This window comes from Vicia villosa, linkage group LG5, assembly GCF_029867415.1.
Source record: "Vicia villosa cultivar HV-30 ecotype Madison, WI linkage group LG5, Vvil1.0, whole genome shotgun sequence".
Classification (NCBI taxonomy): domain Eukaryota; kingdom Viridiplantae; phylum Streptophyta; class Magnoliopsida; order Fabales; family Fabaceae; genus Vicia; species Vicia villosa.
This window is the reverse complement of record NC_081184.1, coordinates 159,004,085-159,017,023: the sequence shown is the minus strand read 5'-3', so window position 1 is coordinate 159,017,023 and position 12,939 is coordinate 159,004,085. Positions and strand designations below refer to the sequence as shown.

Below are 12,939 nucleotides of genomic sequence, written 5' to 3'. Positions count from 1 at the left end.
ACATTAAATAAACTGATATAGCTTCATAATGCAATGGAAACATAATTGTAATGTTGAATATGCAAACAATTTAAATGAAACACTTTCCATTGATCTAGAACAATGATAGACTTCATAATTCAACTGATACACTACATTACATAAACTTATTCAGTTTTGAAATCCTTAACCTAAATTATATAAAATCATACACTAGTGAAAAAAGCATCCAGGATAAAGCAAGTGCAACCATCATGTTATAGCTCATATTTTCTCCATTGCAAATTTTTTCTTCAATCTTATAGTCTTTTCAGAACTTGCGTGTACTCTCCAATTATCCTTAACAATTTCCTTCAAAATTTCCTTCAAAGCATCCTTTGTCATTTCAGTGCATCTGCATGTAATCAATTCATTCCTCTTAAATTCACACAGCTCATCATCCCATAAGAACACACCACAACCATTATACAAAAATATGTATCACATAAATTCGACTAACTCAAAATCGTCTATAACTATAAACAATATCCAAACACCCAAACACTTACCAATGAATTTTTGCATTTCCAGAATTTCCGTTTAGGGTTATCAATGGTGTTTGAAAAATCGTCTATAACTATATGTCACATTTTTGTATTTAATCTGATAACATAACTTATCAAGTATATTTTTAAATTCATTTTAATTGAAATAATTTTTTTAAACTAAAATTATTATTTTTAAAAAAAATATTGTATCTTAAAATAAAAATTATTTCAAATTATATTTCTTTGTTATTAATATTCAATTATTAAAGTTAATTTTTAAAAATAAAATACTATTTTAAATATAAATTAATGTTCATTTAAAATGATTATAATAATCTTTTTATTAAAAAAATAATTAAAATATTTTGATTTATAATTTATTAAAAATAATAATATTAAAGTAATAAAAATTAAAAAATGAAAAATAAAAAAGTGGAAAGTGAAAAAAAGAAAGAGTTTAAAGATAGTGCACTGTCGGTGTAAATCAGTTTTACACATACAACCAATCAAAATGCTTTAATTTGCCATGTAATTACAGTTTTTTAAAATTAAAAATGAGCTTTATTCTGATGCATGTCTCTCATTGGTTGACAGTGTAAAAATACTTTACACTGTCAGTGCATTTCCTTTTTTCTCAAAAAGAAAAATAAAATGAGTTGGAAAATAAAAAGAAAATTGAGAAAAACCAACAAAAATATTTTTCGCCTTCTAAATTAGTAGTATTAATTTAAACTAAAATAAAAAAAGGTATTTTTATAAGGAAAAAAGGAAATGCACTGACAGTTTTACACTGTCAACCAATGTGAGACATGCATCAGAATAAATTCCATTTTTAATTTTAAAAAACTAAAATTACATGGCAAATTAAAACATTTTGATTGATTGTATGTATAAAACTGTTTTAAACTGACAGTGCACTATCTTTAAACTCTTTTTATAATTAAATGTCTCTGAAAATGACCATCGTTTTCACCCAACTGGTCTAATACGTTACACTGCAAACACTGCTCTCTTTCACTAAAAAACACTCTCTCCTCTTTCGATATCATAAACCGATGCGGCAGCGCCTCCGCTAGCCGACGATCCATTAAAAATGAGCGGAAGCGGAAGAACAACTGCTCGGAGCAGAGTCAGATCCTCTTCCGAACACGACGCCAATACTCTCCGCGAAGGACGCCCAAAGTTCAGCCGCCACAGAGGCAGAAGCAAATACGGCAGCTCCATTCCGTTATTCAACAATGTCAGCATCAAATGGGTTCTCGCAATCAGCTTCTTCGCGTTCTTCGTCATCTTGTTTTTCATCCGCCATCTCGTTAGTTCCGTTGCAGAACCTCGTTTGCCTCGTGAGATTACGCCGTTTCCAGCACCGAAGATCATGGACCTTCCTCAGGTTAAATTCGAATTCAGCTTAATCGTTTTCGTCACTCTTAATTTTTCCTTTTTCTTTCTGAAATTTTGATTGTGGTGTTGTTGTAGTTTCAAGGTGAGCACAAGGAGAGCTTGTATTGGGGGACTTATCGTCCCCATCTCTATCTTGGAATTCGTGCCAGGTATCATTTTTACAGTTTTTGAAACAGAAATTATTTTTTCTTCCGGTATGCATGTAGTGTGTAGTTTGGTTTCACACTTCCACTTTTGGAGGAGGCAAAATTGATTCGGTGTATGTTTGGTTTAGCGTTTGGATGAGCCAAAGAATTGCCTTTGTAATGATTTTCAGGCGTTTGGTTCTTAGTAGAATTGATTTTACTTGAAGCTAAAATTTGTAGCTTTTGAGTTTAAATATGATTTTTACGTTGAAAATTTACTGATCATCTCATTCTTACATAAATTTATCCAAATTCCACATATATGATTTTACCTTCAACTCGCTTTTAGCTAAAATCAGATTTACAAAATCAATTCATTCAAAATCAATTCTTTTCACCGCAGAACCAAACCCATGCCCAGGGGTGGAAATAGGCTAGGCTAGACTAAGCTTTATAAGGTCTGAACCTGACCTACGATAAACTTATTAGGCCTGAGCCTGGCCTATGGCCTACTATAGGTTCTTTTTTTCAGCTTGGCCTCGCCTTTTTAAAAGCCTAATCTGGCCTGAAAGCCTATTTAAAAGCCTCTTTCTCATTAAGGTTTTAAATTAATTTGTATTACTTAAGAAACCTTATAGGTCGACCTATATATGAATATCTAGACTGATCTATTTAACATTTTTTCTAATATATATGCATATACAGATCAACCTAATTAGCCTTTTTTCTAATATATATGCATATATAGGCCAATCTATTTAGACTATTTTTAATATATATGAAAATATAGGCCGGACTATAAGACTTCATAGGGTTTTTTAATAGCCTAAGTTTGACTTATGTAATTAAATAGGCTTTTCAAAAAGCTTAAACCTGACCTTTTTATCAAATAGACTTGGCCTGACCTTAAATAGGCTAGACTATAGGCCCCTGTAGGCCGACCTGACCTATTCCCATCCCTACCCATGCCCAATAGGTGTATAATTGATTCTCAACATGTTTGTATGTTTTCAATTATAATTGATTTGTTTGGAAGTTGTAAGAAAACCACAAGGCGTCTTCCCTGTTTTATTTTCTTTGCACTGAAATAGAAGCAGCAATTATTGGTGATTTTGCATTAGTTTTTGTACACAATCAGGATATGTTGCTAGTTGTATAAAATTTGATTGATATTTGCCTGCAAACTGTGCATTCAATAGAAATTGGTGCTATATATTTGGCTTAGATTGTGTGTGTGTGGGATATTGATGGCAACATTTGACATTTTTTCCTTTTTATTGTGTTTTTTATGGGACGTGTTTGTTTGTTTATGACAGGACTCCACAATCCTTGATGGCTGGATTAATGTGGATTGGTGTGAAAGATGGCAGATATCACTTGAGGCATGTTTGCAGACATGAGGATGACTTAAGTACTTATGGTTGGAAAAAACATAATGGGCATGATTATGGGCATCAAGTACTGGTTGACCATGGTATGATTTTGACTACTGAGTTTTTAAAATCAAAGGGCGATGACAGCGGTTATGGAGGGGACTGGGCAGTTCGAATTGATGTGCAAGTTGATAAGTAAGTGATACTATTAACTTCAAATCACTTTAGTGTAAGGCAGAACAATTTGTTTATATTTTTTCTTAGTGGGAAGTAGGTAGTGACTGGTTTGATTCTCTGTATCTGTATCTGCATCTCTGAATAATAGTATTGCTATATTATCGAGTGATTATTATCGATTGAATGGTTTTGTTTATGTGTGGTCCAACCCCAGGTCTAAGTGGAACGAGGAATTTGGGAAAGGTGGCCAGCTCTTTTTCTATTTGGCTGATGAAGGTGGTAATGATATAGATGTACATCAAGAAAATTTGAACTTTCGCGAGAATTCTTTACTAGCATCTGGCTCTCAATCAGAAATTGGAGATTGGCAGCTACATTTGAAGTCAACGGTAATGCTAGGAAATTGTATTATGATTGAATATTCTAGATTATCTTGTTTGTCCTACCATTGGACATATTTTTTAAGTTTATGGTTAGTTTATTGTAGACACTTTCTTCTTCCTATTATATTCTATGAAAAAGATAAGGGGTATCTCAGTACTCCCTCCCAAACTGGTGTATATAATCATATGCCTCAAGGTTCGTACACATTTATAAGATATTCTTAGCCCTTTGAGTGACTTGGTGAAAATATCAACCAGCTCATAGTTAGAATTCACCAAAGCTGTAATGATATCCTTAAAAGTAATCTTTCCATAAATAGATTGATAATCAATCTATTAATATTTAGTACAGTCATGGAAGACTTGATTGGATGCAAAATCTCAGGCTCCGTATGATACACATGAGACTCATGGGTCTAATTTCCGAAGCTATAACTCACAAAGTAGTTGTTACAACTTTCTACCAAATAAATTTACATACAGTAAGAGTCATATATTGTTAATCTATCTCTCCGAAAGGATCTAGCGATAAGATTCCCTCTGCTAAGAATACCATATTACCTAGAGGTTGAAAATCAATAATTGTGGCATTTACCCTAATATGCATCTGTATTTGCAACAACATAAGTGTGACCTAGTTTGTATGCATTAAATTTTTTTTAGAGAACATCCTTTGATATATCAAGATTCAAACCACTACTTCTCAATGACTATTGCGAGGAGGATTGACTTAACAGTTACGATAAATAATATGTCAAGTTTAGTCATATTAAGGAATTAACTTTTTAACCAATCTTCGCTATCTACTAGGGTCAGAAAAGGGACCCCCCTAATTTGCATTCAAATATAGAGGTGTATCAATTTATTTAATGTCAACATCCTAGCTTCTTCCCAAATGTCAATGACATATTTCCTCTAACAGATGACAACATTTGTCTTTGATTTAGCTACTCCAGTTCAAAGGAAATATCTCAGTCAACATGCAGAAAAAATGTCGTTTGAGTTGAGAGATTGCATAACATCATAGTTCTCTCCCGTAAATATTAATTTGAATGCCACACACCATGGAATAAATATACACTGGTTAATGGAGGAATGTTGACAAAAAAACCAAATTGATGGCCGCATTTCGAGTTTCTAAAGAAATACACTAAATCTTCCAAACCATGCTCTAATTTGCTTAAGGCTAAGAATTTTTGTAGCCTACAAACAAAACCACACGACTCCCCTTAACAATAAACCTGAGCAGTTGCTCCATATTCCCTTGATTATAGGTACGGGTAATTATAGCCCACATCTTTCTACAATCCTCCCTAATTAATAATTAAATCTGAGAAAATGCATGAGGAAAGAGAACATATTTTTATACAGGAAATAAGGGATGATATCTCAATGTATCTCAACACATATAATGTGCTTTTATTTAGTATCTTAGCTATCTAATATGCAAATTGTCGGACCTTTTTTTTTTGCTTTGACCTAGTAAGTGCTTCTTGATTATCTGGAATATTATGTTTATGCCTAATCCCATTACTCACTTTATTATGTTTTTCTTTTCCAGGATGATCTGAAACTTCATTACGCTGGATTTCGCACACCTCACTATCACAATTTGTCTGATCTTGTTGAGGAAAATCTTGCATCACAAGTATGTCAGGATATTTGAATTCCATTTATCTAATGATATACTTTTCATGTAATATAAGCTATGTTTTCACATTTTTGAGGGTTTTGCTGATATCACTGCTTTTGTGCATCTCTTGGTAGATAAGAAAGCATGCTCAACTGCAGCTATCAGACTCATCAGATGATTCTTCTAATGTGTTAGTATTTCAGGTAACATAACATATGAACTTTCTATGACCCATTTAACTAAACTTGTAACATACGATTCCAATACTTTCGAAGAGGGTTGAAAACCAAAGCAAAAACTTTGCATAGACCAAAACCTTATAGGGACAAAAGGCATGTTTAACCCATTCCTTTTTACTCCATGCTGCAGATTATTGGTGGCTTTCCTTTCACTACAGATATTGTACTTATCTCCGGAACTGATTCCGTAAGTTCAAGAGTAGAAGAGCGCGTCAATAGTCTTACAGGTTTTTTACCACTTTTTCTATGGTGTACTTTAAAACTAAGGTGTGTAATGTATATTTACACTTTCATGAAAATGGGGAATAAATTTAATTATTTACTCTGTTGCTAGAGTTATTCAGTGCTTTCAAATCCTTCTCTAGTTGATGGAAAACATTTGAATTTATACAATCGTGCAGCTTATATGTGTTCATAATGTAATGGCTTAAATTTGGAAGATATGCCTACTTTGCGTTCACATTCTTTTCCAGTTTTTGATTCTTGTGATGTCTAGGTGAAAATATTATGTTGTAAAGAGAAGTGGACTACTACTATTATTTAGTTAACATCAATGTTCTAAGTCATTGTGTAATTGTTTGTCCTCCTTTTAAATGTTAGGAACCTCACTGTCTAATGAGCTGAAATATAAAGAACAAGCATTTGATGAAAAGATTGAGAAAATTTTCAATTTGGCTGAGAAGGTACCAAGTTTGCTGTACTTTGATTGACTTATTTAATCTATTGTTTCACTTTCTGTAAATCAATGATGTATAAATGCTGGTTTTGTTTTTTATAGTATTATGAATCTCTCAAGTTTCATATGATTGATTGGGTAAATTTTTTCAGAAGTTTATGCTTGGTGAAGTAAATTCTTATCATATAAGTGGATTTTCAGGTAGACTCAGAATCCATTTCTGTTGGTAAGGCTGCCATTGGAAGCTTATTAGGTGGCATCGGCTACTTTTATGGCCAGTCAAAAATCGCGCTGTCAAGAACCGTTAATGTAAGTTATTTTACTTTGTTATAATATTGAATATGATACCACCCTTTAATATCATATAGAGCGACATATACACCAACAACAATAACAACCAAGCTTTATCCCACCAAGTGAGGTCAGCTACATGGATCAAATTCGCCATAATGTTCTATCCAATACCATTTTTTTATCTAGTTCGGTCGTTATCTTTCATGTGTTTTATTTTGTCTTGGTAAAGTGTAAAACTAAAACAAGCTAACTAAGAAAAAAAAAGTACAAGACAGAATATAGCGAATCAATAAAGGACTGAATTCTTGCTAACTAAAAAGTTTCTTTAGGTGCTTCAGGAAATGAACTTATGGCCACAGAAAGCCTAGACAAGCTAATTAACCATAAAATCATGCTGAAGTTTAGCAAAGGAGTCACTTTGAAATTGCTATTACCCAACTACCTAAGATTTAAAGATTACACGACATTTTATCTTACAAGCAGCACCATATGCACCAAATAACCACATGCATGCGCACTGCTGAAGCATCTTGGTCTCGTTGCCCTTTCTCATAGGAGCTTCAAATTGGAATCAACACATGAGAAAATATGCTTTGAATAAATTCAAGATTTTCCACAACCAGCAGAAAAGTACACATTTTCCACAACCAGACAGAAAAAAACACACACACACACACAGACAGAAAAACACGTGCACATGCGCACACACACACACACATTACTTGTGTTAGTTTTATATGGAATGCCTCAAGTCTGACATCCGAAGTTTATAATGACACTACATTAATCCTTCAATCATCTTTGTCACCAAATTGTCCTCTCATGGTTCTAAAACGTCACCAAATTTGCTTTGTGATGGACTAATATGATGGATGCAAGAGAATGATTTTGTTAGCTGTTTTTGTTTTTGTAGGGATTTATTTAATTGAAAAAATCTTTGATGGATTATATTATAACAAATAAATATTTGGGAGACTAATTCAAGGATCACTCTAATTTTATTATTACTTCTGTCCAAATGAAAGGTGTAAACTTAGAGAAGGCCTTTGACTTCCAAAGAGAATAATAGCAGCAAGAAGAAAATTCTCCCTGTTTGGACTGGATTCGAAGTGAGGAATTGGAAATATTGTTCATAATGCTACATTCCAAAGGATGCTGAAGATCATATCCTTGAATCTGTTAGGATAGAAGGGTAAAATAAAGGAGTGGCAAAGAAATTAGATTTAGTTATGTAGTTAATTAGTTAATATGATCATAAGAAGCTCAATTTGATAAATAGGGGGAAACTAGTACTACCACAGCCTTTTGCTACCAAAGACCTCTTAAACACAACTGCTATCATGCATAGAAACCCGTTTAGTGAAATTGTTATGACGGGCAGCCATTCTATGGTTAACTATAGAAGTATAGTTTGACCATATGTTGTGAAACATTTATCTATCATTTAATTAATCTCTTTGCTGGAAAATCAAACTTTCCCCTTTCAGAAAGATTATTATAGATTGGAAAAGAGATAGGATGTGAGTTTACTCGATATTGATTAATGTGCATTTATTTATCTTATTACTCATAAATTTCTACGTCCAAACAACATGTCTTTGTTATTCTTTGATTAATTGCTGTCAGTGGCTTTAGTTTTCCTTTTTAGCAAGAAAATTGTTTTCCTTTGTACTTTTAATTAGCTTTCAGCAATTTAGTATACAATTTTCAGACAAATATGCAGCTGATTGTGTTTTCCTTTGCAGTTTAAGAAACATGTTGATTATGTATCATATTGGCCTGCTGAGCTTTACACAGCGGTACCAAGTCGGTCTTTCTTTCCAAGAGGATTTTTATGGGATGAAGGTTTTCATCAACTTCTAATCTGGTCAGTTTTTTGGCTAATAATGTCCTTCATGACCACCGTCATTAACATTATTATTATTATTACTAACATTTTTATGGTGGGTTGTATTGACTGCACAAGAATGAGTTGTATTATTTGTCAAACAAATCATCTATGGTATTTAAGTGTGCTTTATTTGCACTTATGAACATTAATCAGGCGTTGGGATATTCACATTTCATTGGATATCATTGGACACTGGTTTGATTTGATGAACATTGATGGATGGATACCACGCGAACAAATTCTGGGGAATGAAGCATTAAGGTGTAGTATTAAGTTTTTTGCTAAAATGTTTACAGTGAATTTGATATTTTTATCTCTCCTACTCCCAGTGACACAGATTCTTCTGTATTTGCAGTAGGGTCCCGGAGGAATTTGTTCCTCAGCATCCATCAAATGGAAATCCTCCAACTATGTTTTTAGCATTAAATGGTACATGTTAATGTTCCTTCCCTATTTACCCCTTTTATATTATCCTGTATTTTTATAGTTATGACTTACAAGAATCATTATTTCAAAAAGAAGGCAACCAGTGTATCACTTTGTAAGCTAAGCAGGTCATAGGCTCTAGGCTCGATAATTATATTTCCTTTTCATTGAGAAGTGATGATTAGCAATTGTTCTGGTACACCAGAATAGAGACTAAGGGTAATTTAGATATAGCGCCCACACTCTTCAATCCAACAAGGCACCTTTTCTAAAAGCACAAAGCTGTGATGGGTTCTCACATCCAAAACGGACAATACCTCGTAACCGCATTGGTCAACAGACTCGAGATTGATAGAAACAGTAATCATGCATGATTGGCTCTATTTTGTGATTTTTAAAATATTTAAAGGTTATAAATTTATACAGTTTGACAATTTATATGAAGCATATTGACTAATATCACCTTAGATCAGAAACATGACTAACATTAATTTGTTGTGTTGCATTTCTTGAGTAATTTCAGGTGTAAAAACTCAAAATATATCCTTAAGATTGTAGATGTGGTCATATGATTCTCTTTTCATTACTTGCATAATATGTTCATATGTGGCATGAAGATTTCATAAAGCTTATAAAATTTATCCCTCTACTTAGCAGTTACATGCTGTAAAAAGATGATTTTATTTCTGTTTATTCTATACTCTTTCTTCCCTCCAATCCTCTATTATCATGTACTAACTCCTAAGTCCTAACCAAAGTAGTTGAAAATTTGTTTTTGTAGACATAATTACTGGCCTGAAGAATAACGAGTTCACTGGGAAGGATAGAGATGAGATCTCTATGTTCCTAGAGCGCGCCTATGTTCGATTGGAAGCATGGTTCCAATGGTTCAACACGACTCAGTCAGGTATGTGCTATAATGCACGTGTGCTCTTCTTGAGTACTGGAAATATATCATTTTCTTCACCAATCTTTATTTCTATTATCATCTCTATTAATCCAGGCAAACAAATGAGCAGCTACTATTGGCATGGACGAGACAACAGAACAATACGTGAATTAAATCCCAAGGTTCTGATACACATTCTTTCTTTCTGTACTTGTCTATGATTTTAATTTGACCAAAAACTAACCATTGGGTAGTGGATGAGTCTGAAATCTGAGATTTTAACTAGCAGTTATGTCACTCTTTGTGCTATTACACCCAAGGATACACAACAACCATCATATCAATCACTCATTACAACTTTCTTTATCCTGACCAAAGACACTCCTAAACAACATTATTTTGGCATTTTCAGTCGCTGTCCTCAGGATTGGATGATTATCCACGTGCTTCACACCCAAGTGCAGATGAACGCCACTTGGACCTTAGATGCTGGATGTTACTTGCAGCAGAATGTATGCATTCCATTGAGAAGTTGTTGGATAAAGAAACCAGGCCTGGCAAGGTAAAATTTGTAAAATAAATGTAGGCATCATAAAGTCAACCACTAATTTTAATGGACTCTTGAATGAAATGATGCAGAATTATGGCTCTACTGCTAACTTGCTATCAGATCACGAGTTACTGAACCAGGTATATTTACCTCCTCTCCCACGATCATTTCTTCAGAGCTGGTACTCACCTTGTTATTTCACTTTGTGTCTTCGCTTGCTCTTGCTGGTAATTCAGCAAAGGAGCAAGAGAAAAAGAGAGGGGATATAACTAGGAGAGGAAAAAAGATAAAAGAAAACTTATCACATAGTTATGCAGTAATTGGATCTAGATAATATAACAAACTGCTACAATTTATTAGAAAAAGTTTTTATTCTTTCTATATTTAGAAAAAAACTACATAAAAATGATTCCGAAGTTTTCCTTCAAAAATAGAAATTAATTTTTTCCAGTTTGGAATGCAAGGTTTTACCTGACTTTTTCTTACAATTTAGATAATGAAAATTGAAGGGGTCTTGTCTAAGTTGAGCTTTAATTTCTTCATCTAAATGCATGAATCAGTTGATTATGAATACACTGCACATGTGTAGATAGTTGATGGCGATGCACTTTGATATGGTGAAATAATCATGTTTTCTGTTCCTTTTTGAATTGTATTTAAGAAAAGAAAATTGTAAGTAAACTATTCAGCTGCTTCTAATCAAATGTTTGCTTGGTGACACTAAAGTCAATTGGTTACTAGTATTATTATGCCAAGACCTAATTTGTGCTTCATGTCCATACAGATGCATTTTGATAATGCATATGGCGCTTACTTTGATTTTGGAAATCATACAGAAAAGGTACACACACTTCCCCGTAATTTATGTTTAGTATCAGGTGCATTACTTTTCAAGATAACAGTGAATGGGCTCTTCTATCAAGACTGAGAATGAGATTTTCTCATAAGCTTAACCATACTAGGTTCAACTTAAATGGAAAGAAATGGAGGCGGGACAGAATTATGCTCCTCGCCAACTTGTCCGGGATGTTTTGGAGAGACCTGTTTTAAGATTTGTTCCTCACATCGGTTATGTTAATCTGTTCCCATTCATGGGGAGAATCATTCCATCCGTAAGTAATGCATGTTTATTCTGATATCATAACTTTTTATGTTAATAACTGAGAAGTTAGTCCTTGTTTGAATGATTTCCCAATTATATGTATTAAATATACCTTCTCATTCAGGGATCATGGATTTTGGAAAAGCAGCTTGAACTCATTTCAAACAACAGCCTCTTATGGACTGACTATGGACTACGCTCTCTTGCCAAAACAAGGTCTACAACCTCAGCTTTAATTTAATTTGAGTAATCTTATTCAGCGTATGTTGATTCTGGTGAACCGAAAATGAGATTTTTTGTATTCCACAGTTCCATGTACATGAAACGCAACACAGAGCACGACCCTCCATATTGGAGAGGTCCCATTTGGATAAATATGAATTACAGAATTCTTTCAGCACTCCATCATTATTCCAAAGGTATATATATACCTGCAGATTTTTTCACTTTATTTCATGCCTCCTGAAACTAATCTGTAGGTTGAATTTTGCAGAGAACGGACCATATCAGGACAAAGCCAAAGCTATCTACACAGAATTGAGAAGCAATTTAATTAGGTTTTGTTTGGTTTTAATTTTGCAGTATTGGAGTCTTGTTTAAAGCTGTTGGTTGATTGTTAAAACAATGTATTTCTCTCGTATTGCAGAAATATAGTACGCAATTATCAACAGACTGGATTCTTTTGGGAGCATTACGATCAGGTTAAAGGCAAGGGAAAAGGAGCACATCCATTCACAGGTTGGACTTCTCTAGTAGTATTAGTTATGGCAGAATCATATGGCACAATTTAGGATAAACTTTGAGGAGACTATGATGTTCAAGGAAGGAGATGAAGTATTAGATTAAATTTATAGATTCCAGCTATTATTATATGTGAAGATTCAAATAGGAAGAGAAAAATAGATTATGTGCGTGTCGTTGAGGATTCAAATTGCAGTAAAACATTTAATGTGGCCAACCTATCAGTTTGAATTACCAAGTTACGTTAGATTTTTTGGTTATGAGAATGAAAAAAAGAACAACAGCCTGCACTGCATCATTTGTGTTTGGATTGGTGAATATCCGAAGGGGAGTGAAGTGGAGAATAACTGAGCGGAATGCAATATAGACCACACTCTATTGTTTATTATTTTATTAAAAATGTTCTATTGCATACACCCTAAATTAGATGGAACAAAAAATAGACAATTAAGTGAAATGGATTCAATCATGTTCTAAGTCTAACCAATGAAATCTCATTGTTACCATTTCATTTCTTCCTATCCCATACCACA

The 12,939-nt window shown here is 33.5% G+C and overlaps 1 protein-coding gene across 1 annotated transcript; it reads left to right on the top strand.

The window, feature by feature from the left end:
* Positions 1-1,467: 1,467 nt before the first annotated feature.
* LOC131603500 (mannosyl-oligosaccharide glucosidase GCS1-like) lies at positions 1,468-12,666 on the top strand. The gene is made up of 22 exons (XM_058875819.1): positions 1,468-1,896; positions 1,983-2,056; positions 3,349-3,600; positions 3,797-3,971; positions 5,527-5,613; positions 5,733-5,801; positions 5,968-6,064; positions 6,438-6,520; positions 6,715-6,822; positions 8,553-8,674; positions 8,852-8,959; positions 9,054-9,127; positions 9,906-10,031; positions 10,128-10,195; positions 10,426-10,575; positions 10,653-10,703; positions 11,348-11,404; positions 11,526-11,675; positions 11,790-11,881; positions 11,975-12,084; positions 12,159-12,222; positions 12,312-12,666. Exons 1-22 carry the CDS (start codon positions 1,600-1,602, stop codon positions 12,454-12,456), a joined length of 2,559 nt encoding a protein of 852 aa, XP_058731802.1. The 5' UTR covers positions 1,468-1,599; the 3' UTR covers positions 12,457-12,666.
* Positions 12,667-12,939: the final 273 nt, after the last annotated feature.

What these genes read in the sequence shown, in the direction of transcription:
- LOC131603500 (XM_058875819.1), top strand. Translation starts at nt 1,600, where the DNA reads ATGAGCGGAAGCGGAAGAACAACTGCTCGGAGCAGAGTCAGATCCTCT. An exon ending in AGGAAAATCTTGCATCACAA is followed by an intron (nt 5,614 to 5,732) that starts GTATGTCAGGAT and finishes ATCTCTTGGTAG; the next exon opens with ATAAGAAAGCATGCTCAACT. An exon ending in CTGGGGAATGAAGCATTAAG is followed by an intron (nt 8,960 to 9,053) that starts GTGTAGTATTAA and finishes CTGTATTTGCAG; the next exon opens with TAGGGTCCCGGAGGAATTTG.